Raw genomic sequence first — 23,940 nt, 5'->3', positions numbered from 1 at the left:
ATCTACCAATATGATAGATGCCATCATGTGCCAGCAATGCCCCTCTGCCATATACATTGGCCAAACCGGACAGTCTCTATGTAAAAGAATAAATGGGCACAAATCAGACATCAAGAATTATAACATTCAAAAACCAGTAGGCGAACACTTCATTCTCCCTGGACACTCAATAACAGACTTAAAAGTGGCAATTCTTCAACAACAAAAACAGACTCCAACGAGAAACTGCAGAACTGGAATTAGTTTGCAAACTGGATACCATCAAATTAGGTCTGCATAGAGACTGGAAGTGGATGGGTCACTACAAAAACTAATTTCCCCCTGCTGATACTCATACCTTGTCAACTGTTTGAAATGGGCCACTTTGATTACATTGGACTCATTAGCACCACAAAAAGTTATTTTCACCCCTTCTTGTCAACTGTTGAGAATAGCCCGCTTCCACCTTAACTGAATTGGCCTCATTAGCACTGACCCTCCCCCCCCACACACTTGGTAAGGTAACGCCTATCTTTTCATGTGCTGTGTATTTATACCTGCCTACTCTATTTCCCACTCCATGCATCTGATGAAGTGGGTTTTAGCCCACAAGCTTATGCCCAAATAAATTTGTTAATCGCTAAGGTGCCACAAGGACTCCTCGTTGTTTTTATCCTCCGAAGGAATCACATTCCAGGGCTTCTTGGGCTGAGATCACTATAATCTGCAGGCAAGGAAAAGAAGTTCGTGGTGGCTAATTAAATACTTGGCTAAAGCCAGGCGCACTTTGGAGAGAGAAGCACATTAGCCAGGGCTTGTTTTTAGCCGCATGTGTTCTTTCTCACCGCTCCATAGTATGTTGCACGCCCTGTGATGCAGGGTGAGATGGCTAATGAAGCAGGCAGAGCAGGGGAGGCAGGCTAGCTAACAAGGAGAGCTGCCCAGATGGAAGGTGGGGTTGAAGGAGACAGGGCCATGTGCCCCAATGGAGCGGGGGCACCAGGCCTCCCAGGAGGAAGCCTTTACTATAGGATCAAAGGTGGAGTACCTTGACTTCAGCTTCCCTTTACTCCTTCCCCTGGCTTGGCCTGGGGTTAGCTGCTCAGCTCTTTTCAGAAATCAAACTCTGGAAGGGGTCTGGCTAGAGGACTTTTTAAATCTACTTTCTTGGCTCCCTGCAGGCCGAGCTCATGTCAGGTGAATGCCTTCTTCCGCCTGGCTCTGGGCCCTCCCTTTCACTTACCTGTTGGCTCAAATCCAGGCTGGCTAGAAAGGTAGGCTAGGCCGAAAGGCAGTTTAGGCTAGTGGATTGAGCAACTCCTGAGGTCTACTCCTAGCTCTTATTCACTGGGTTTTCTTCCTGGCCCTGGGAGGAAAGATCTTCTCCTGTGTTTGCTCACCAGGCCATTTGATGGGGAAGTGCTGACTGAAAGCCGATCACGTGGCAGTACTCTCGTACAGGAACCTTACAGGGTTTAGGGGAAGGTTTCCTCTTAAAAGTTCTCCCCTTTCTCTTTCCCCTCCAGATCCCCGCTAAAACGATGACCAGGCTGACCAATTTTTGCATTGACGCCCCACGCTGGGACCAGAGCACTTTTCTGGGGCGCCTAAAGCATTTCTTCAACATCACAGACCCGCGGACGGTGCTGGTGTCGGAACATGAGCTAGACAGGGCTAAGGCGCTGGTGGAAAGCTGCAGGTAAGTGGCCGGGCGGCCACTGGATCTGAAGGAAGGTAGAAGGCTGTTTGCAGCCTGCCCTTGCTGTATGAGAGAGGTAAACCTCTGGGGTGAGGAAAGCTTCCCTCTCTGTTCAGCAGTGGTATTGTACCCTCGTCACCACAAGGGGGTGACACAGCATGTGCTGGAGCAGACAGTACGTTTGGTCCAGCCGAGAGCAGGAGCAACCCCATGCCAGCCAGTAGATTGCGTGTGCTCAGCCCCAGGGATTGGGATCAGGAGGGGCATCTCATATTACGCAGCAGTGTTTTTGGCTTCTTAAGGATCTGCACCAGCAGGTCCCACAGGGAGCTCTCATGCAGCCCTTCCGGGTAGGTAAGGTGGTGATGATAATATCTGGACATCCTAGAGGTGGTGGGGCTCGAGAGCAGGGGTCTTGCTTAGTGCGGCGATACCGAGGGGGAGAATATGGAAGCTCCCCTTTCAGAGCATATACCAAACACATCCTTGCCCCAGCTGAGCCGTGCTCACCTAAGCCCATTCTGTAGACACCCTGCAGGCATGGCAGTATGTGAAGGCTGGAGATTAGCAGGAGTCTGATACTAGCTGGGGATGGTGAGCTGACAAACTCCCAGGATGTTGCCCTTTCTGTTACCTGCAGGGCTGGCCTGGTTCCCCCGGGAACCAGCCAGGAACAGCTGTTCTATGCCAAGAAGCTCTACGACTCTGCGTTCCACCCAGACTCTGGCGAGAAGATGAACCTGATTGGGAGGATGTCCTTTCAGGTGCCTGGGGGAATGGCCATCACTGGTTTCATGCTGCAGTTTTACAGGTAAGGGGCTGCAGGGGGCAGCGAGAGCCCCTTTCCCAGTCCCCCTTTAAAGCTGTCCCTGTTAGGCTGAGCAGGGAATTGACCGCAGTGAGTTGCAGGAAGCCGCGTCGGACCTTATGGATTAGCTCCCTCCTGGTGGCGAAGGGCAGGGGGACAGACTCAGCAGCACCATGGATTCTAATGTCAGTCCCACCAGCATAGATGCCATAGTAACGGGCACGGCCTAAACACTTAGCTAGAGGGGAGATGCAAGGGCTGGACCACATGAAGAGAAACCGGATCTTCCATCTCTGAGCCTTTCTGACCACTCAGTGCAGCATCCTCCTGAACTATTAAAGGTCCTGGCCATGTTACACCTCATGGGCAAGGTAATTTCCCCAGGATTTCCAATCCAGTCTCCTATTGGAACTGACCCCTGTCCTGAAACATTGGTGATCTTCATGCAGGCAGACAGATGGGCCTAAGTAGCACTTTTAATACGCTGCTAGAATGTTATTTACAGGTTGTATTCCTTGCACTATGTGCTTGCCCTCGACCTTGGGTTCGCGACCTTTGGGCTAGCCTCTCAGTCCTCCCTCTCCTCTCTGTATAGTTGTTGCCTGGTCTAGAGATTGTGTATTGATTACTTAAGAATTCCCCATCAACTCTCCCGAGCTCAGGCCCAGTATTATTAAAATTACGGTTCAACTGGGAACCCCGATGTGCACGGTTGCAACACTCACTCTTGGGAAATACCTTCTGTATTTGTATTAGTTTTATTAACACACGTAGTGAAGTTGCAAACACTCCAGCCCAGCATGGTAGATGGAGCTAATACTGAGTGGGCATCTGTATGCTCCCACCGTCCTTTGCAGAAGGACTCAGTGTTCATCTCCTCACCCTCAGTGTCCCCATCCTGGCATCTCCCATGTGTTACAGCTCCCCAAGGCGTACAGGCCGGGATACAACTTTTATAATGTGTTATGCTGACGCCGCTGTGCTTAATGCATGTTTAGGAGGGTTTTCTTTGTATTTCCTCGCCCTACTAATGTTGGGATGCCCTTCTCCCATAGGTTACATGTTTGTTTACTTCAAACTTATTAGCGTATATGCCAATTAGTTACCATGGCATTCTTGTGGTCAGACAACCCTCCGTGGTGTCATAGAATCAGAGAATATCAGGGTTGGAAGGAACCTCAGGAGGTCATCTAGTCCCACCCCCTGCTCAAAGCAGGACCAATCCCCAACTAAATCATCCCAGCCAGGGCTTTGTCAAGCCTGACCTTAAAAACCTCTGAGGAAGGAGATTCCACCACCTCCCTAGGTAGCCCATATCTTATGATCTAGGCCTACTCCTAGTTAGCATAAGCAGTTACGTCTTTTGGGCTGTACGCCTTGTTTAGCTAAGCTATTTTCTTACAGGACTGAGGCCTGCAAGATCATTACTTTACTGCCTTAACTTATGCCCATGCCTGACCTAACAAATACCTGCACCGACAGCTACGCAGTCTGGGCCTGTGCCAAGCCCCCACAGCTTCCTCCTCCGCCATGTTTTGAAATTCTGGCCCTTCCACCCAGCCACAGGAGCCTAAACGTGGTCACCATAGAAACCCTGAGCTTGTGGAGGAAACATGTCCTTGCTCTGAGGTTACAGCAAGTGAAATTACTTGTCACCATTTCTGCTAATTCATCTTTTTTTTGGGGGGGGGAAGGGGGGGTGTTAGTTTCAAAAAGGGGTGAAAGGTAAACTGGTCAATTTCGCTGTCCCGCCTTCTGATCAGTTTCGTTGTCAGGTTCCAGCAAGACATGGCCGGGTTGGGATCTGCAACCCGGCAGGGAAATGTTAAAACGCAGCACAAAGACACCATTTAAAAAAAAAAAAAAAGGCCTGCTAACATTTCTGTTTCATTAGATTTAAATCCCTCCTCTCTGCCCTGGCCTCTAACACATCCAAATATTTGGGCAAAAAGTGAGTCCTTTGCCCAATTAAAACCATGTCTTTCCTTTGCTTCACTCGCACGTTTTTCTTCTTTATCTTATTAACCGATTCTGCTGTTGATTAAAAGCCCTTTAATTATTAACCCAAAGCCAGTCCTGGGCTCTGCCTGCTCTTTTTTTAAACTTGCCTCTCCTGGTTCCTTTGTATCCTCTGAAATCCCGGATCCCACCTCTCCCACCGAGTGCCACTGTTGAAGAGAGACAGTTCCTAATCTGTAGCACAATGTTTTCCTTTCTCACCCTTGAAAAAACCTCTCCTGCTCTGGTGTGTGTCAGTGGAATTAAAAGGTTCCCCCGTGTTTGCCTTCCTCCATGTCCCTCTTATACCGTTCAAGGAGAATGTTCTGTCGGGAATGATCCTGCCCTGACTCCAGACAACAGACTAGGCGGGGACCTCTTTCAGCTCTAGAGTAGAGTCAGATGCTGGCGGGTTGGTTTGCTCTCCTCTGGGAGGAGCCTGACAAGACCTCCTCACTAGGAGGGGGAGGAGTAAAAAAGGCCCTTCGCTCTGCCTCTTTTCTAAACTCGTATTGCCATTGGCTACCTGGATTGCCAATGACCAATCGGATTAATGAAGGTGGAGTCTCCCTTTGCCTGAGCAATAAACTGTTTGGCTCAAGTTGCTCTCAGCCATTATCTTTATCCCTTTCCTGGCCTTTAAAGGGCGGAGCATCCAGTCCCCAACTGGCCTGTGAAAGATCCTCTCACTTCTGTCCCCCTCTGCCCACAGATCCCCAAGTGCTTTGCAGACAGTGAAGTCACGCTGTCAACCCAAGTGAGACAAGGAACGAATCCCCTCTGCCCCCATTTGACAGATGGGTAAATTGAGGTGCAGGGAGTGAGGAGCCCAAGGAGTCGCTGGCGGAGTTGGGCATCTCTGCCAGGATCCTTAGTCCCACCGATACGCCGTCACCACAGACCGTTCTTCCCTTCGAAGGGGTAGGGACACGCCAGGCTGTGGAGCAGAACTCAGCCAGGTTGATGTAGTGCCTGCTGGAGTGAGTGGCTGTGGGGGCGGAGCCCACCACAGCCCCGCCCCTGAGCTCAGCAGTAATGACCAAATCCCCCAGGAGCCCTCCCTGCCCAGCTGAGAGCCCAGGCTCCTGCCCGCTGCTCGGCCCCCTTGCTGCTCGAGCGGAGCATGGCCCTGTGGAATGGGACCCAGGACTCCTGGATCTTTTCCCAGCTCTGCCACTACCTGCTGTGGGACCCCAGGCAGGTAGCTGTGTCTCAGTTTCCTTCTCGGCAAAATAGGGGGGATGTTTACTCTCTCTCACTTACCTGCATGCTTTCTAAAGCCCTCTCAGGACAGGTGGGGGAGGGGTTGGGTGTGTGTTGTGTCCCCCAAAGACTGGCCCCATCTGACTCCAGACGGGCAGGGCCTGCAGTGGGGTCTGGGAGTCTTGTGTGTATCGCACCCAGCGTTTATCCTTCCTGAGCGTCCCCGCCAACCCCTGGCAGCAGGGCGGCTGTGAGGTGGGCACCGACCACAGCCTGTGGCAGTTCCCCAGCCCCAGGAAGGGGCTAGCTCAGCCCTGAGCCTTGGTGCTCTGGCGGGTGGAGGGAGGACAGAATGCACGGGCTGAGCTCTGGTGTCTCCCCCGCGACAGGACCGTCCCAGCAGTGGTTTTCTGGCAGTGGGTGAACCAGTCGTTCAATGCCTTGGTGAACTACACCAACAGGAACGCGGCCTGCCCCATCTCGCTCACGTGAGTATCTGCCCCGGGCCTCCTGCCGCTGCCACAGGGCCTGCTGGGCTTCGCAACCAGGTATCTGCCCTGTTGCCGGGAGAGGAAATGCCCTGTCAGGAGCAATCCTGCCATTCCTCCCCGGGCACTGGGTGAGATGGGCTCCTGTTTGGTCTGTGACATCTCTAGGCTGTCTCTGAACAGGTGGTGGCTGAGGGGCTGGTGACTAGGCATAGCGGTGGTGGCTGAGGGGCTGTGGCGCTGGTGACTAGGCATAGCGCTGCTGTCATGCCCAGGATCAACCCCAGGGCAGAGTCTAAAGGCACATGGGGCTGGAGGCTGCCTGGCTTAGATATCTGGACCTGAGTCCTTTTTGACCTCACCGAAGAGCTGTCCCTCCCATGAGCCCCTAGACGCTCCCAGAGGTCCCTCTCCCCAGGCTCTGTGTTAGGAGCAGTTCATCAGAGGTGACCCGCAAGGGGAGCAGCCCTTCCCACCCACAAATTAATGGAGATATCCTAGCTGGAAGGGACCTTGAAAGGTCATTGAGTCCAGCCCCCTGCCTTCACTAGGAGGACCAAGTCCTGATTTTTGCCGCAGATCCCTAAGTGGCCCCCTCAAGGATTGAACTCTCAACCCTGGGTTTAGCAGGCCAATGCTCAAACCACTGAGCTATCCCTCCCCCAGGGCATTATAGTCACCAAGGTCCATTCTGCTCTGTGTGGACAGCGATCTGCCCTGGTGTCCTTGGCCAACACATCCCCTCTTTGCATCACAGAGCGGCGGCGTGTGCGCCGGGTGGCTGCTGCCCTCTACCCCAGAGGTGGCTGTGCATCTTTGGAAAGTTGATAACTGTAGGAGCTGCCTAAATCTGATGTGCCAAGGAGGAGAGTTTGGGAGTTAGATCCCAGCAAGGGCATGTAATGAGCCGCAGGATTTCAGCACCTTAAGAAGAATATTCTGACCCCTACCATAAAGGGTCCGAAAGCATGTTACAAACACCGAGAGATGTAATATCAACCCATTTCACAGATGGGGAAACTGAGGCACAGGAACAGTCCAGTTTCCCCACCTCACAGTCCTGTGCCTTAACCATGAGGCCGCGCTTCCTGCGTTCTCTCCCCCAAGTGGGAACATTCCAAGGGTGTGAATCACAGCCCTTTGGGAGCTCCATGTGGGGCGTCCAGGAGCCAGTCCCGAACCTGTCTAGGAGAGCGCTCAGGATGTGCCCCTCTTGCCCCCCAGCCTCTCCCAGGGGACGGGCACTTGTTCAGGCAGCCTCTGGGAATTGCTGAGTTGTGTTTTTCCCCCCATAAATTACTGTCTAGGCAAATCGGAGTGGCTTACGTCACCGCCACCAGCACAGCCCTGGCGACTGCAGTGGGACTCAACCTGTACACCAAGGTACCGCGGGGGGGGCTCCACTATGCGTACATGCGGCGGTCAGACACTGTGGAGCGGGGGTATCTCAGGAGGGCATTGGTGCAGCATGGGAGGCTCTCTGCTTGCAAACCAGGGGGACTTGCCTTCGCGGGCGCTGCTGGCTCCACCGCTTGTCAGATCCGCTTCTCCAATGGTGCTACTGAGACAGGTCCATGACGGTGCCCGGACTAGCTTCCTTGGGTGCATGGACGCCCCTTGCGTGTCAGGCGGCTGATGGCTGTTGCAATTGAGCGTAAACCGGCCCCAGGTTGAATACAGAAGCAGACCTGCAGCGGCTCCGCGTTCTCCCCCAAAGGCTTTCTGCAGGAGTGTCAGTTCCATGGACAAGCCGCTGATTCAACAGCCCCATTAAAGGTCCAGAGATCTGGCATTCAGCATACACTGCAGGGGACCTGGTCTTTCCTGTCCACTCCAGGAGCTAAAATCCCCTTGCTGTAATACAGCAGTTCTCCTTTCCCATACTACACCCTTCCTCCCATTTTAATAACGCGGCGGTCACGACCCCGATGCCTAGTTGTGTTCCTTGTCCAAAGCAGCTTTGCAGCTACGCCTTCACCCCTAGCATACAGCCATGCAAACGTGGCTTCTGCTGGGACCAGCTCTCCCTCCTTGTGAAGATAGCAGCAGGTTTCTGGGTAGATCCCAGTGCCCAAACCTGTCTCATTGGGGTCTGCCTCACATGCTCCTTGCGAGGCCTTTGGGTGCTGATCTTCCCAGCCCTGCTGATGTGTTCGGCAGTACTCCAGCACTAGCCCCAGGTGCAGCCGGACACAGCTACTAGCTACCAGCTGGCCAGGCTGTTGTAGCACAGGGGAGTGGGTTGAATAAGGGAGTTGGGTCTCAGGATTTTTTTCTGCCTGGTTTAGCGGCTGGGTCTGATTTGGGTGAAAGATGCTGGCCAACAGCTCTGAAGGTTGGAGGGTTTCATTGAAGGCCTGGCCCATACGGCAGAGAGCAAGCTTCCCCGTGCATCTCTGCTTCTGACAGTCAGTCCTGCCCCAGGGCTCAGTCCCTGAGAGTCAGTCACTCCTCCCTGCTGAGGGCGCCAGTTCTCATGCTGCTGGCTTTCTGCTGGGGTGAGGCCCAGCCACTCCTCTCACCTAGGGGACACTGAGGACGGTTCCAGGCCTGCTGTAATGGCCATGCTCACCTCGGTCTCTTTCCTTCCTAGAGAGCCCCACCCCTCGTGGCACGCTGGGTCCCGTTCGCAGCCGTAGCTGCCGCCAACTGTGTGAACATCCCCATGATGAGGCAACAGTAAGTCTGTCTCTGTTCTCCAGGGATGTGCTCCGGCCTGTGGGACCTTGTCAAAACCAGGCAAGGATGGGGGATCTGGAACCGCAGGCAGAGGTGACTCTTATAATGAGGAGACAAGCCGTGTTAACCAGTGGTTGGAGCCTAGATCCAAGAGCCAGGACTCCTGGGCTCTGTTCTTGTGTGTCACTAGCTTGCTGTGAGGGCAGGTCACTTCCCCTCTCTCCGCCTCCGTGTCCCCGTCAGTGTGATGGTACTGAGCTAGGTTGTTAATGTCTGGACAGCTCTTGACACTGTACAAAGCTTGATGTACATGTTTAATATTATTCCTAAAAGCCAGCACTTGCCTGTGCGGCTGAGAGAGCCACCCCCACGTTCTAAACTCTCAGCAGAACTGAATGGGAAGCGTCTGCCTTGACTTGTAGCTAGGGGTTTGGGTTTGGGCTGGGTTATTCTGAGCCCAACTATGGCGCAGGTGTTCTAGGAGTAAAAACAGCTGTTGATTGGCGGGTTTAAACACACCAATCTTTGCCTTTAACGTCCCATCTGGGCTGTGAGTGGCTGTTTAGAGGCTGCTGAAAACAGGCCACGGGGAGGAACCTGTATAAAAGGCCCACTAGTGGTCGTGTGAGGTAGTGTTTGTAAGCAAATCTCGCTGGCAGTGGGTAAGTGGGGGCTTCTCAGTGTCTGTTTTCTAAACACAGGCTCTCTAGGCTTTTCTGCTTTGAGGCTTTTTAACCTAAACCCTTTAACTCTCCCCCACCTGCGTGAGGACCATTGCCAACTGGTGGCTGCCTAGGCTAAGAATAAACCATTGACCTATTGGCATGTTGCTGTGAGGTCGTCCTTCAGGGAGGCGCTTGCATCTTCCTCTGCAGTGTCTGGTTGCTATCGGTGATGGGATGCAGGACTAGATGGACCACTGGTTCATGGGGGTTGCCAGACCAGACCTGACCATGAAGGCCTGTATCTGGCCTCTTTCAATGTAGCTGACACTTCAGAGGAAAGGGAAAAACCCCTTGATGGACCTGGCAAAACGGACCTAGAGAAGAGGGCCTTTCCTTCCTGACCCCTGTGGCCCTGAAGCTTGAGGCCTGGTTGTCTTTATCTTAGCATGTGTAATGGCATTGGGCATGGCAGCTAACGCCATCCGGGGTGCTCCTGCTATGGTTACTGAACCAGCAGCTGAGCGTTCTCTGCCGAGGGCCTCCTGGGAGTTCTTTCCCTCTGATAACGCACCAGGACCCAGGTTCTGAGGTCTTGGTGAGCTTGATCCAAGTTTGACCTTTATTTGTCCAGCTGCGCGGTAGCGTGGCAGGCCTGACGCTGTGCTCACAAGGATGTGTGTGTAAAATTTCTTTCCAATGGCTGGTCTAGAGGCTAAGGCACCCGCTGTAGAGCGATCCTGGGGTGTTCTCTCTTAGCCCATGTGCAGAGGCCTGCAGCTGTGGAGCTGAAGGAACAGGGGTTCTGCAGGGGCTGTCTGATCTACTGCTGGCCTGTCTAACGAATCCACTGCTGCAGAATCCTGATTGGCTGTGGTTGGGCAGGTAGAGGGGCAGTATCTGAGAGACTTTTGTACGTGTGGATGGTTAGCTTGCCATGAGGGGCCCAGATGCTCTGGGGGTGGACGCCATAGAAACGCATGAACTATGCGGTTAGACCGATGTGTGTTATTGATGATCAGATTTTCCCAGCTCTTTAAAACCAAACCTGCGTGTCAGTGACAAAATACTCTTTTCCCCTGGAGGAAAAGTTGCCCTCCATCCAGCACTTTAGAGTGGCTGGTGGGGCCGGGGTATTAACAGATAGCAGAGCTGTCACCACGCTCCCGCAGTGGTCCTGTGAGATGGGTAGGTGCTATTTCCAGCAGCCTCCCATAGGTGGCAGCATTGCACAAGCCGTTCATTTCACCCCCTCTGCCCGTTTCGTGGCCAGAGAAGGGCAGCCCTGGGGTTTAGCGATAAACCCTGTATTGGGATGATGACAAGGGGGCCGAGCCGGTTACCTGATCTCCCTGCCGGAGATTTACTGGGGCACGTTGTCTGAATCGTGTATTAAAACACTGACGGGCGAGTCTTGCTATGGGCGGTTGCAACTGCTTTATTCTAATGAATTTGGCAGCAGAGGGGCGGGCCAGGAGTGGATAAAGACCAACACAAAGTGGTCTGTATGGGTAGAAACAGGCCGGGAGTCTTAGTCACCATGGCAAAACTCTACTTTCCTATGAACGGCCATAGATCCCAAGGCCAGGCGGGACCCCTGTGATCTGCGAGTGTGACCTCCTGGGTAATGCAGGCCAGGGACCCTCCCCGAAATAATTCCTGTTTGAATTAGGGTAGCACCTTTCAGTAGGGTGCAGGGAAGGGGCATCAGTTGTGCCAGACAAGCCGGGTGGGAGATGTCCATGCCATGCTCTGTCTAGCTGGCGTTATTGCGGGTAATGCCAGCCTGGAGTGCTGCTCCAACCCAGGGAAAGATGATAAATGAGGGAGCCACAGGTGATTTTGGGGGAGGGCACATTGTAGCACCCAGGGACCCCGCTCATGGGGCCGGGACCCCGCTCATGGGGCCGGGACCCCGCTCATGGGGCCGGGACCCCGCTCATGGGGCCGGGACCCCACTGTGGTATGTGCTGTACAAACACACAACAAAAACAGACACTGCAACCCTTCCGCCCTCCTCGTCGGCCCTTGTTCACGTGGGTCTCAGCCATGTGGCAGAAGGTTTGAAAAGGGCCCGATTCTCCATTGCTCCCCCCCCCCCCCCCCCCGCCTTCTCCTCGCTCAGATCAGATGACTGCCCTGCCAGCTGGGTAACATTTTACACCCACAATGCACTGGGCTGCATGATAACACCAGGGTCAAGGGCCAAAGCCTATAAACCCCCAGGGAGCCAATTTTGGAGCAAAAAAGTGTCTGCAGCCCCTTGTGTAAAGGTAGAGTAGGTGCAGCCTAGAGTTGGGGGGAGGGGAGGCTGTTGCGCTAAGCGGGGCGGGGTGGGAGGTGTGGACCATTCTGCACTGTTGGGGGGGGGGGGGGGCGGGAAGGGGGGGGAGGAGAGGAGGGCCTATCCTGTTTTCGTGGGGGGTGGATAGGGTGACTCAGGAGACTGGGTTTGAGGCGCTCATGGTTCCCTGTTTGTGTTTAGGGAGCTCATTAACGGGATCATGGTGACGGATGAGAAGGACTGTGAGCTGGGCCATTCCAGGGTATGTCGCGGAGCAGGGCAGGGTGGCTGTTGCCAATGGGTTCTGATGGCCTGGCTGCTTTGCTCATGTGGCCCCGATCCTGCAAGCCGAGCCACCTGAAAACACGTTGAATCCTTTTCTGGGATCGCATCTCCGTGGAAGCTGATGCCGTAGCTGGCACGGGAACGGGGGTGGGGGGTGGGGCCCGTGAGACAAACGGCAGAAAAGTCTGAGCTCCCCGCCTTGCCAACTTTCTGATCCTAACTCTGCCATCGCAAGGCCAAATCCAGCCGTGTTTGCTCATGTTCCCGGGGGGGTTGCGGGATGGGACTGGAGTAAATGACACAGCTGCTTCAGACCTGGACACCCCGTCTCCCCCAGCGACCCACGAAGGCGTTGGAGCAGCGAGCACTAACCAGCCCAGCTGGTCGCGTTACTGCCCCATCAGATGTAGCCCTTGGAGGGGCTTGGCTGACTGTTCTTGCTTTTTAGGTCGCTGCGGTCAAGGGGATTACCCAGGTGGTGGTCTCCAGGATCATCATGGCAGCGCCTGGCATGGGTGAGCACCAGCGACACTGCCCCCGCAATCTGGGGGAGGCAGCCTGCAACCGGCCAAGCAACTCACCAGTACACGGGCTGGTGGGAGGCAGTGGAGGGAGAAAACTAGGGCTGGGAGCCATTTGGGCGCAGACAGGATGGTGCCTAGGATATGCCAGTGAGTAGAGTAGAAGGTTGGGAACTGCTGATGGCTGGGGCCTAGTCCCGGCTCTGACACCCAGAACCTCTTTCTGCCTCAGTTTCCCCATCTGTACAATGGCCAGCGTGCCTGCCTCTCGGGGTGGTTTGTATTGTGTCTGCAGAGCGCGCCAAGACCCTCTGATGGAAGGCATTGTATAGACAGTCCAAGTATTGCCTGTTTGGTCTAAAGGACCATTCCCTTCTCCTCCAGCCCCTGGGGATTCCCCGCACCCTTGTTCTTTAGCTCCCCTCCACCACCACCCACGCACCTTGATGGCCCTATAACTCAGCCACTGGATGGAAATCTTCCCCTGGTCATGGTGCCCCTCTGGTACCTGCCACCAGGGGGTTCTGCTGAGCGACAGGAGATGCCCCCTTCCTTTCCCTGCCCTTGGCTCGGAGCAGGGGTGCTTGCTCTGCTCCCCAGTCAGAAGGTGGGCCGGGGCAGGGATGTTGGCCCTCCTGGGTGTAAGCAACTGGCAGTGGGAGCACTGGTGTGGTGGCTCTGACACGAAGTGTGTCTCTGGCCACTGGGAGCCAGGCAGGGAGACCTCAAGGGGTGACCTCCCATGACGGCTTTTTCCTTGTGGTTGGATCTCGCCTTGCCTGGCCCCTGGCTCTTCAGTGAGCTCGGCTGGCAGAGAATGGGGCAGCTGGACTGATAACATCCTGACTCCTCTCTCTCTGTTTCTGGCTAGTTCTTGTGCCGATTCTCATGGAGCGGCTGGAGAAGTTCCCCTTCATGAAGGTGAGTGGTTCAGGAGGGTCTGAGTTCCTCCTCCATCATCCCCATCCAGTGGCATCCTGTCCACATCCATATCCAGCTCCCCTCTCCTGGTAGTCAGACCTCCCCATGGCTCTGTTACCCCCTCTTTTCTCCCTTTGCCCCCCCCCCCCCGACCGTCTGTAGGGGTTGGGTTCTCTCACTTGTGCTCTTTCCTCAGTTTCCCCCGCCTCTGCTGGCCCTCTTGGGTTATGGGGGCCCACTGGAGCTCCAGATGACCTTAAGGGGGCCCCAGAAAGCATGTGGGTATCAGGGATATGAACAAAGGATTTGCCAGACTAGATCTGGTCACAGATCCACCAAGCACGTTGAGCTCCTTGGGGGAAAGACTTCCTTCGCCCCTGTTTGGGTTGGATGTTGGCTGTGATAACTTCAGGGACGACGTTCCAGGCTCACCTTCTCCTGGACTGATTTCTTTGCAGAGAATTCAGGTCCTCCACGCGCCTTTACAAGTGATGCTGGCTGGGGGCTTGTAAGTATCTTCCTTCCCGAACCACCACCCTTCCTCAGCTCTGGCCTTGCAGCTTTGGGTTCAGAAAACAACCTTCTACAGAACCCAGTCAGCTTCTGGCCTTAACAGGAGCAAACAGCTGGCTCTTTCCAGGCAGGGACTCTGAAAATCTCTTTCCTTTCCCACCTTCTGTCAAGCTCAGAGTCCAGGGCTTCCCTGCCACAGATAAGAACCTCAGTAATAATAATCAATCATTAGTAGATTCTCCCAGTGCTCCTTTGAGGCAGGTAATAATTATTACATCCCCATTTCAGAGCTGGTGAAGCTGAGACACAAATGCGGGGGGGCTTGTGATTTGCCTAGCGCTGCAAAGTGAGGCGGAACTAGGCGCTGGAACCCAGGAATCCTGAGGCCATCCCCTGCTCTAACCCCTAGACGACATTCCCTCTGTATCACACGCCCCAACAGCTGGGGAGGAGAAGCTGCTCGCTCCTCTGGTGTAGGGTGCTTGTCACATCCTTAATGGCACCAGTGAAACCCGGCTGAGTCACATGGGGGCCGTGCCCCACTTCACTCCAGCACAGCACGTGACGATCCCTAATGTAGACAGGCCCCTGCTGAATCCGTGTGTGACTGATCTCCAGAAGTGAAGGAGAAAGAAGCATCAGGAGCAGACCAAGGATCTGCAATACACGGGGCCCTACTGCCGTGCTGTGGGTCAGAGAAAGGGGGAAGGACCATCTTTAACCCAAGGAGAAGGTCCCCCTTGGTAAAGGTTGAGTCCAGGGTCCCTGCTACGCTGCAAAGGAGCAGATGCTAGACCGTCCCTTTCCCAGTGGTATTCCTTCTCCTCTGTGTCTAAATCCCCTGGACCCAAGCAATGCTAACTGCTGTGGGGGTGTCAGGGACCATCCCCCAGGTTCCCGTAGGCCCTCGCTCTCAGAGTCTCCGAGCTGCCCCAGCTTCAGGAGAAATCCAGGGGTTGCCAGCACTCTGGGGAATCGGGCCTGGAGCAGTTGTGACCGTCAGAAGTGGGAGCAGTCTGCCACTGGGACAGGGGGCCCCACAAGGGAGGTCCTGCCCTGCACCAGGGGTTGGGGGCCCAGGCTTCATCCTACTGGGCAGGTCCATCCCTTGGCTTTTCCAACCCCCATAGCTGTAGCATGGGAGTGTCTTGTGAAATCAGCCCTGGGTCTCCTGGAGGAAGAGAAGATTATCCCCATTTTACAGCTGGGGGAGACTGAGGCACGAGACAGATTTGCCCAAGGTCACATACCACTGCGAGTCTGGGTGTGAGCTGGGAATTTAACCCCGATCTCCGGACTCCCAGTTAAGCCACCTTGCTGGAGAGAGCTGCACGGAAGGACGCTCCGGAGCGAGAAGCCGCTCTGCCGGGCCGAGTGTGGGTGGCCAGTTCGCTGGTGTTTGTATGAGAGTCCGGGGCAACGTGCTTACCTGCACCTTGGTGTTAATCGGGCGCCTTGGACTTCACCAGCCCGGCTGGAAACTGAACCTTGGCCCCCGCACCAAAGTGCCATTCACCAGAGCAACCCCCAGGATGCTCTATAGGGGTGCAGAGCTAGATCTCCCCAGCACTGAAATCAGCCAGCTGCTGTGACCTGGCCACTTAGCTGGCGTGCCACAAGCCACACTGGGGCCTTTGAGGAGAAGAGGTGGGGAGTGGAGCAAGGATTCCCCAGGGCTAACTCCCCACCTCGTGGGAGCTTGAATGACGGCGAGGGGTCTCCGTCTTTGCACCCCCCAGGAGAGGTGACTTACGGGGGCTGTCAGTGTAACCAAGGGTTGGCTCTTGATCCGAGAGCGGACGTTGAGTTGTCGCCAGTAACGCTTGGTTTTCTCTGTCCTGCAGCCTCCTGTTCATGGTGCCGGTTGCCTGCTCGCTGTTCCCACAGAGATGGTACCAGCTGTGCTGCTTCTCCCTCCCTGAGAACCCCTCTCCCGAGCTATCCTCCGCATACCCCGGGGGGCGCGGGCATCTTCTGGACAGGCCTGGCCTGTCCCTGGGAACTTGGTCAGCTTGAGGGCTTGCAGCCAGCGCTGCCCTTCCAAAGGGTCTGACCTGTGCACAGATGCTAATCCCCACGCTGTGCGCTCTGTCCTGAGTGGGGGAATGGGGGAGATGAGTCCCCATCTCTGTGCTCTGCCACCTGCCCTGGGACCAGGGCACACAATGGGGCTGGGCTGGACTTCCCAGGGCTCTGCCCTGGGATTGGGGCCTGGGAGGGGGCTGGATTCCCCGAGTCTGTGCGCTCTGCCCCCTGCCCTGGGATCGGGCTGCAGGCTGGGGCTGGATTCCCCTCTGCTGCCTGCCCTGAGAGTAGCTCATATTAGCCGGTGACTTGCTTCCATGGCCACTGTTAAGATCTGGCTGCAGAAGACCTGCCTCCTGCCCACCCCACCCCCCGGCCTACCCAGACCAAGGACACTTCCAACAGGGTCAGGGAAAAGAAGTGCAGAGCAAATCAAAGCCTGACTGTCCGTCTCCTCTCCCTGCAGCTCTCTGGCGCTGTCTAGCCTGGAGCCGGAGCTCCGAGCCTCCATCCAGGCCAAGCACGGGGACTGCGTGCCTTACGTCTATTTTAACAAGGGATTGTAAATCGAGCATCTACCTCGGGAGCCGTCCACGGCCCTGCACCACGCTCCATGGGGCCGCCTGCGGCTACGGGGCTGTAAGCTGGAGACAGGCTCAGGACATGCCAATCAGACCTGGATCCCCCACCCTGGCTGCCAAAGTATTTGAGGGGTGGGGGGGGACTTCTGGCTCCTCTTTGGTTTAACCCTGTATCTTCTGCTCCCCCAACCAGATTTGGGGCCTGCCCCTGAGTGACTGACACCAGCTGGGGCCACTACGTCTGTTGCACTGGTGCTGGCCTGCTAGTGGACAGAAGTGGAAATGTGCCCTCTTCAGCAAAGCAGTCACTGGGCACCATAGGTCAACACATCCCTGGGCCTTAGCAGCAACTCCTCCTTGTCGCAGGCTAATCCAGGGAAGCACAACTCCTGCTGCCTTAACCCCTCCCGTTGGCTCTGACCCGTGGGAGGCTGGAACAGGACCTCGGCGTGCCCGGATCCTGTTCTCTTAGTCGTTGGACTGATGCCACCTGTTACAAAGTGCCTGAGAACTGGTCTGATTGCTGTAGGTATCCCAGCCAGGGCCCCCGGTGCAGAGCACGTGGCTGAAGGCTCTTGTAGTCCTGTGCCCCTCTCTCTGTGACAGATTACTGCTCTGTTCCCCTGTGTAGACGGCTCCCTCCCCTGCCCTTGCTCCCCCTGCCCAGCAGGATGGGGGTAGCTGGGGTAATATACACATGGTGCTATCTCTCTTCTGTTCAGGGAGGCAGGATGGGCTCTGCCATCCCTGTTGCGGGTCATATACAGTACAAACAATGCCAGCTTCTGTCCTTCAGCTGGGAACTGAATTCTGCTCTCAGTTAAACAGGTGCCATTACTCCAGCTACACACCAGATTAAGTGAGATCAGAATTTGGCCCTGGTCTTTGTTCTGGACAGCCTCTTCTGACTAAATAACTAATAACCAAATGTGGTTGCAGTCTTAAACAGCCATGGCCTTTCTGTAAACATGTAGGGCCAGGTTGTCAGCATCTGAGCAGTGCAAACAGATTGAGCACTTGCATGCACAAGGAACAGTGTGTTTTGAAAACGTGTCCCTCGCCCTCAAGTATTTTAGGTCCCAGATTTGTCTTGCTTTGCAGTCCATGCAATGGAGTGTGAAATGCCCTGATGTTTTATGCTCTTTTTTTTTTTTTTAAATCCACAATACCATTGCCTGTAATCGGAAGAACAGATGATCACCACTGTTTGTGTAGGTCCTACCCACTGCTCAACGCTACTCTTGGAGCTGTGCTAGCATCAATGCAACTGATCTCTGTAGATTTCAGCCTCCTTTAAGGTGAGGGAGGAAAACTTCCTGATTCACTAGAAATCTGCTGGATAAGGAAATGTTAGTTGTAAGCTTTTGAATGGGAGAAGTTGTTACAAACAACGGAGGGGGGGGAAATAAAATCTGAGGATTTTTAAAACTGTCGCCGACGCCGCTGTTGTGTTTCATGTGGACACTTGCTTTAAAGCGCCTGCGAGGGCCGTCTCTGTGTGTTTGTGATGGCTGCTGCCGCTTGCAGCCTGAACTGCCTTGCAGTTTGGAGCATTTTGAGGATCTGAATGTTGGGAGTCCAAATTCTGCCCTCATATGAGCACCCAAGACCGCTCCCTGCACGATTCTCAGGTTCCAGTTTGGTCTGCACTAAGCCAATAGAATTACTGAATGGGTGACATGTTGATGATTCTTCCCACCCAAAGCACTTTACTAACGGATATACAAAGTTGTCCATGAGTGTGTGTCTATATCCTTAGGTTTCACTTCACCCAGCACTGAAATGCAGCCACCTCTGGGGTGGAACGTGGCAGCTGTTTAGTAGCAAATAGCAGCCCTGCACAACATTTTAGGACAGGAACTGAAGAGACACTGTCAACCTCCCCAGTGGGAATTCAGCACCAGTTTTAGCAACTGGCTGAGACCAGGAGCTCCAACTGTGGACCAGTACGCCTGTGTGCTAGGTGCTGTACAGCCACAGACTAAAAACTCCATGCTGCCCTCTAGTGATGCTATGCAATACGCATATGGTTATAATTAAGACATTTTAGTTTGTCCTCCAACATTAGATGAAATTGATAGATGCAGTTTTCATTCTCTTCCCTCAACCCCGAATGGCATTACTGGGCAGAGTTAAGGTTGCTTGGGGTCCCTAACTTGTCTTTTCATACCTTAATATAGTTTGATTTCTTTTAAATTAAGCTTAATGCTGACTTTCCTGGTGTTCTAATGCTCAGTTCTGGGATAATTACAACATCCCTGTGATGTTTTATGGCCTTAAATTACTGAACTGTACCTCAGCTCCATCTTCTCCTGGTTGGCGGGGTGGGGGAGTGCACGCGCACATCCTAGTGGTGGGGGAGGGAAGGAAGGTGCATCTTTATTAGTGTGGCAAGGATGTGTGGGTGGGGTGGTGTATTGGGGAAAGGGTAGCTCGAGAGGGTGGGGCGCAGCCAGGACAACTGTCCAATAGTTCGGTTATTGCTGTGCAAGGGTGAGGGCTGAAATCCGTCATGGGGACACGTACACTTAGCAAGTAGTTCCTGCGCCAGAGCAGGCCCTGTAGACTGCGTCTCCACCATGCAAGCGTGGCCTGGCCTCCTGGCTGCTAGTCGAGGTGCCATCGACCAGGTGAGACTCGAGCTGGGCTCTCTTCTGCCCTTGCCTGCGGAACGCTCCGGGTGGCAATTTGAGCTCCTGGGATAATAACCTTGCTGTCCGGGCCCGAGGGGAGCAGGTTCTAATGTCTAAGGCTGTGCGAGCTGATCTGTAGTCGAGTGGCCACCTGGCCAGGGAAGGGCGTGACAGCAGCGCCCCCTTCTGACTGGCCTAGCAAAGAGCACTCCGGGCCGTGGCTGGGCTGTTTGCAATGCCCCCCAGCCTCGTGGGAGATGAAAGTTGTGACCACCCTGTGAGTGCAGTAACTTCCGTCCTCGAGTCGTAGGAGGCTGCAGCTTTGACGTACAATGACCATGCTGTGGTTGGGAGGAGATGAGCAGCAGGCGGGTGCGTGGGCTGGAGATCAGGGTGAATACGAAAAGGCTGAACTCCTGAGATTGACCCTCCCTCTGCCTGCTCTGAACGTTTCAAGACCAGCACTGAGCCCCATGGCCGATTGAACGGTGCCCACTCCTTTCCCTCCTCTTGGCGAAATTGCTCATCCGTTCCCTGCTGACTCAATGACGGCAATCTCCCTGGCTAGCCTGCCCCTTCCAGTCTATCCCAGTCGCTGTGTCCCTAATCAACAGTCCCGTGTGACCAGCTCCACTGGGCTCCCCGTTGTCCTAGGCAGCGAGCCCAAGCCTCCTGGCCTGCTTTGAAGGCCTTTAGGCCATTCGGCCTCTACATCTCCTCCCTGGTCTCCTTTTCCCCTCCCCCTGCTACCGTTGTGTCATCTGTGATCTTCGCCCCCTGCTTGAGACACCCTCCCAAAACCCATTCACCCCAAACACCTCCCTCGCTGTCTCCCCTAGGCGAGGCCTGCGAACAATTGTTAAAAGCCCTAACTGAGTGTCTTATTGATGAACCACCTGATCTCCTCATGGTTCTCCCAATCTCATCCCGCTCTCCATCCCTTTTTTTTCTTACGATCCTCACTTGTTAGGTCTGAATGTAGGCCCTGATCCTGCAGCTGGCTCAGGTGGGGCTCCAGTGCCTGCGTGGATCTGGCTGCAGGAGAAGGGTTTCAGACCGTAAGCTCTTGGGGGCTGGGATCACATCTCAATCCTGGGCAGGGCCTCAGCCCCCCCTTTGGGCACTCGTAAATAACAAACAGGTCGCAGACATTGGTCAGCCGGACAATGGCTTTGAGTCTGGGGTTGGGGTTCTCGGTTGCCGTTCTGCTGTTAGTACAGAATGGAGGTAATTCGGCCTCTCAGATATTTCTAATCCCCAATGAAATAAGGGCCAATTTCTCCTGGGGAGGGAAGAGGCCCGAGACGAGGGGAATCACTCCTCTTTCCTCTCCCTCCCTGCAGCTTTTTTTGCACAGGCTGCACAAGAGCAATTTGTCTGGAATTGTGCTGAGCCTGTGGTAAACACACCCCACCCGGGCTCGGCGGTGTGCATACCAGCCGTGCCTGTGCTTGGAGCCAAGGAGCCTCATGCCTTGTTAACAAGTCGATTCTTGTAACACAATGTGCCACTGCTATTCAAAACAAACATGCCCTCCTACTTCGGCATTAAGGTCATTAGCTTCTTGAGGGGACTCCTCCCTGCCACCAGAACTCAGGTGTGCTTCAGTTTTGTTGTTGCCATGACTGCAGCAGCAGCTGATTCCTCGAGGAGATGCTGGATGGACTTGGATACCATCAGGGTTTGAACGTTAAGGCTGATTAATCCCTTTCGATAGAGATGGGGACAACAGTTTTCTAGTTTGATTCCCATGCTGCAGCCATGACGTGCTTAGGGGGAACACACCACTGAAGATGAGTCTGATAGTAGGACTATATTTGTTGTCCTGAGTTTTGGCAGGATCCCACAGTCCTGGGCCATCCCTGAAGACACCAGTGTCTCCCGTGCACACTGGTTGTCCCTTGGATGTAGACTGCTCCATTGTGTCAGAGCAGAACTGTCCATGGCAACTGGCTGAAGCTGGAGGTGGACTTCTAGGTCTCCTGCTCCCAGACCGTCAGGGCCTTGAAAATAAAGGCTAAGACTTTAAATTTGAGGCCGTGTTCCACAGAGAGCCCGAGGAGGGAGTGGAGAACAGGGAATGGGATCCTGGTTACACGGGTTGCTAACGAGCCAGCTGCTGCTGTATTTTGAAATGCATACCTGAGGTAACTGGTGGTTGTTGATTCCAATACCATGCCGTTGGGATTTGCCTGGTCCCTGGTCTTCGTCCATGTTACTGCTTTGGGGACAGCGTGGGCTTTCTATGATGTGCTTCAAATCCCATCTTTGGGCAAAAATGGGCCCGTTCCTTTTCGAGGAGCATTGAGGTCCACCCCTTGCCTCAACCTGCTCGAATAGTAGAACGTGCTCACCCGCCAGGCATGGGGTGAGCGTAGGCCCCACTCTGCCAGCTCCCACAGCTGCCTGCTGGCCCATGGGTGAGGCGTGTGCTGGGGTCCCCGCCTGCTCAGCCTCTCTCTCTGCCCACGGGGCAGCACAAGGGCTGCTGCGCCAGCATTGTGCTGAAGATGAGCCCCAAGAAGGACCGGCTGATGGTCACAGAGTGCCAGCTGGCCCACAACCACGCCCTGTGCCCCATCGAGTTTGCCTGCTACTTCAAGAAGGGCTACCTGATGGCCAATTCGTGCCTGCCGGTGCGCACCACCACCACCAAGATCTCCAAGCAGTTTTGGGGGGGCGTACATGCAGCGCCTGCTTTCCTACTGCAAGAGCTGTGACCACAGGGTGCTGGACGGGCTCTTCGCCAGCAACCCCAGCGCCAAGTCCTCATGGAGGACAAGGTCATTGTCTAGACCATCTTCTTCCTGAGCTCGCGCATGATGAGCCGGCGCGTCCCGCTCATGCTGTTCTTTGACCGCATGGTGGGGCTGAACGAGGAGTTTGACCTGTATTCGGTGCTGTGCGTGGACAGGGCGGGGCGCGGCCGCAAGGTGGCCTACTGCCTGACGCAGCGGGAGACGCCCGACCTGCTGCACTTCACGCTGGCCTCGCTGGTGCAGAGCGTGCCTGAGGTCAAGCTGCAGGTGCGGTGCATCACGCTGGGCGTGGAGATCACCCACCTGGAGGCAGTGAAGGAGCTGCTGCCCAATGCCCGCGTGCAGATCTGTCGCTCCCAGGTGCTGGAGACGCTCTTCAGCAGGGCGCAGGAGCTGGGTGCCGCCGAAGATGAGTGCATCTGGCCCCTGCTCTGCCGACTGGCTGCAGCCAAGTCGCCGGCCGCCTACCAGCAGGCGGTGCAGGAGATGAAGGCCATTGTCCCCCAGCGCTTCTGGCACCATTGGCAGCTGCACAGCGAGATGTGGGTGCAGTTCTGGGCCTTTGAGACGGCCCGCAACGTCAACGCCTGCGAGCTGCTCAAACGCTCAGCCCCTCGCCCACCGTGGCCCAATGCATGCTGGACCTGCTGGCCATGCAGGTGGGCAGCGAGGCCCACGAGCTGGATGAGGGAGAGCTGGCTCAATAAATGTATATTTTCCTTTTTGACCCTTCCTGGCTTACAGCTCCTCCCTCAAGTCCCTCGTGCTCTGATGGCTCGGTGGTTTCCTTCAGGGCCAAATCTGGGGCCGCCCAGCCTGGTGCCCCCTGCTGTGGTGCCAGGGCTCTGAGTCAACGGGTGCCATGCCCCCACCCCTCTCCAGCTGCTGGCCCGTCTCACAGTCTCGGCGTTCATTGCTTTAAAAAGTCCGTCTCTAGCGGCCTGGGTGTGTGGAAAAGATCCCGAAGTGCCCATAACGTAACCAGCGCAGGGACATCTGCCTGGGTGGCGGGAGAGCTTGGCCCCGCTCAGCTAGGGGAGGTGTGACCTGCCCCGCTCAGATCCAGGATGTGCCAACTCTGCTGCCCAGGGCCGATGCTGATTTCGACGTCGGCTCTGGCAACTGATTCATGCCACGGGACAGCGGCAGGGTCATGTCTGCGCCTTGTCCTGGCAGTGACGCAGGCCATGGCTCTGTCACCCCCAGGAGGGGGCGCCAGCAGAATCCCTGCCCACCGAGGGGCTGAGCCTGGAAAGCCACACAGTAATGGACTGGACCTCTGCCCTGGGCAGCATGCGCAGGTGGCTTGGCCTGGTGCTAGCCCTGGGCAGAGCAGGAGGGGAGCAGCCCCGTGACCCCCGCTCAGCACGTGGCCAAGGGGTTCCCAGGCAACAACATGGGGATTCCAGGAGCTGAGTAAATGGGCTGTTGGGGGGTGGGGCAGGGACACAAAATTCCAAATTTTTGCTGTAGTGATAACCAGGCATATACAAAGATACAGTCAATTTTCATGATCTTTATCTTTAACCAGATAATGAGCTAACCCAAATTGACCAAACCAGATGAAGGTTTCTTCATCTTCCTGTCCTAGAGAATGAGACGTCGCTCACCACTCTTATGGACTCAAATTCCTCAATCACATCATTGTAATTAACTGACGAAGCCAATTCTTGTTCAATGTACAGGTGTAAAGTGCTTCATGATAAGAACAAGGTCCTACAAAGCGCCAAATTAACAATGGAAGAGGGAGCTGAATACGTGAGCAACTTAGTCAAGGAAATTCAAATAATGAAAGATTCTTGGCCAATTTTTTTTTTTTTTTTTTGAAGAAGCCAAACAAGTCACTTCAAGCCTCGGCATTGACCCAAAAATGAAAAGTGACTCAAGGATCCGGAAGAACAA

The 23,940-nt window shown here is 54.9% G+C and overlaps 1 protein-coding gene and 1 pseudogene across 1 annotated transcript in view; both read left to right on the top strand.

Moving 5' to 3' along the window:
* The window catches only part of SFXN2 (sideroflexin 2), a 29,209-nt gene extending 11,130 nt beyond the window's left edge, over window positions 1-18,079 (top strand). Inside the window, exons 2-12 of the mRNA XM_054035686.1 lie at window positions 1,506-1,678; window positions 2,319-2,489; window positions 6,077-6,175; window positions 7,483-7,558; window positions 8,769-8,854; window positions 12,002-12,062; window positions 12,534-12,600; window positions 13,478-13,527; window positions 13,986-14,035; window positions 15,885-15,932; window positions 16,532-18,079. Of these exons, the coding sequence (XP_053891661.1) occupies window positions 1,521-1,678; window positions 2,319-2,489; window positions 6,077-6,175; window positions 7,483-7,558; window positions 8,769-8,854; window positions 12,002-12,062; window positions 12,534-12,600; window positions 13,478-13,527; window positions 13,986-14,035; window positions 15,885-15,932; window positions 16,532-16,631 (966 nt within the window). The 5' untranslated portion in view covers window positions 1,506-1,520 and the 3' untranslated portion in view covers window positions 16,632-18,079. The remainder of the gene's footprint in view (window positions 1-1,505; window positions 1,679-2,318; window positions 2,490-6,076; window positions 6,176-7,482; window positions 7,559-8,768; window positions 8,855-12,001; window positions 12,063-12,533; window positions 12,601-13,477; window positions 13,528-13,985; window positions 14,036-15,884; window positions 15,933-16,531) is intronic.
* Window positions 18,080-19,225: 1,146 nt separating this feature from the next.
* LOC128841004 (uncharacterized protein ZSWIM9-like) lies at window positions 19,226-22,745 on the top strand (annotated as a pseudogene).
* The last annotated feature ends 1,195 nt before the right edge of the window (window positions 22,746-23,940 follow it).

Source organism: Malaclemys terrapin, chromosome 7 (assembly GCF_027887155.1).
Source record: "Malaclemys terrapin pileata isolate rMalTer1 chromosome 7, rMalTer1.hap1, whole genome shotgun sequence".
NCBI classification, from domain to species: domain Eukaryota; kingdom Metazoa; phylum Chordata; order Testudines; family Emydidae; genus Malaclemys; species Malaclemys terrapin.
The sequence above is the reverse complement of the archived record's forward strand: the minus strand, read 5'-3'. Positions and strand labels throughout refer to the sequence as shown.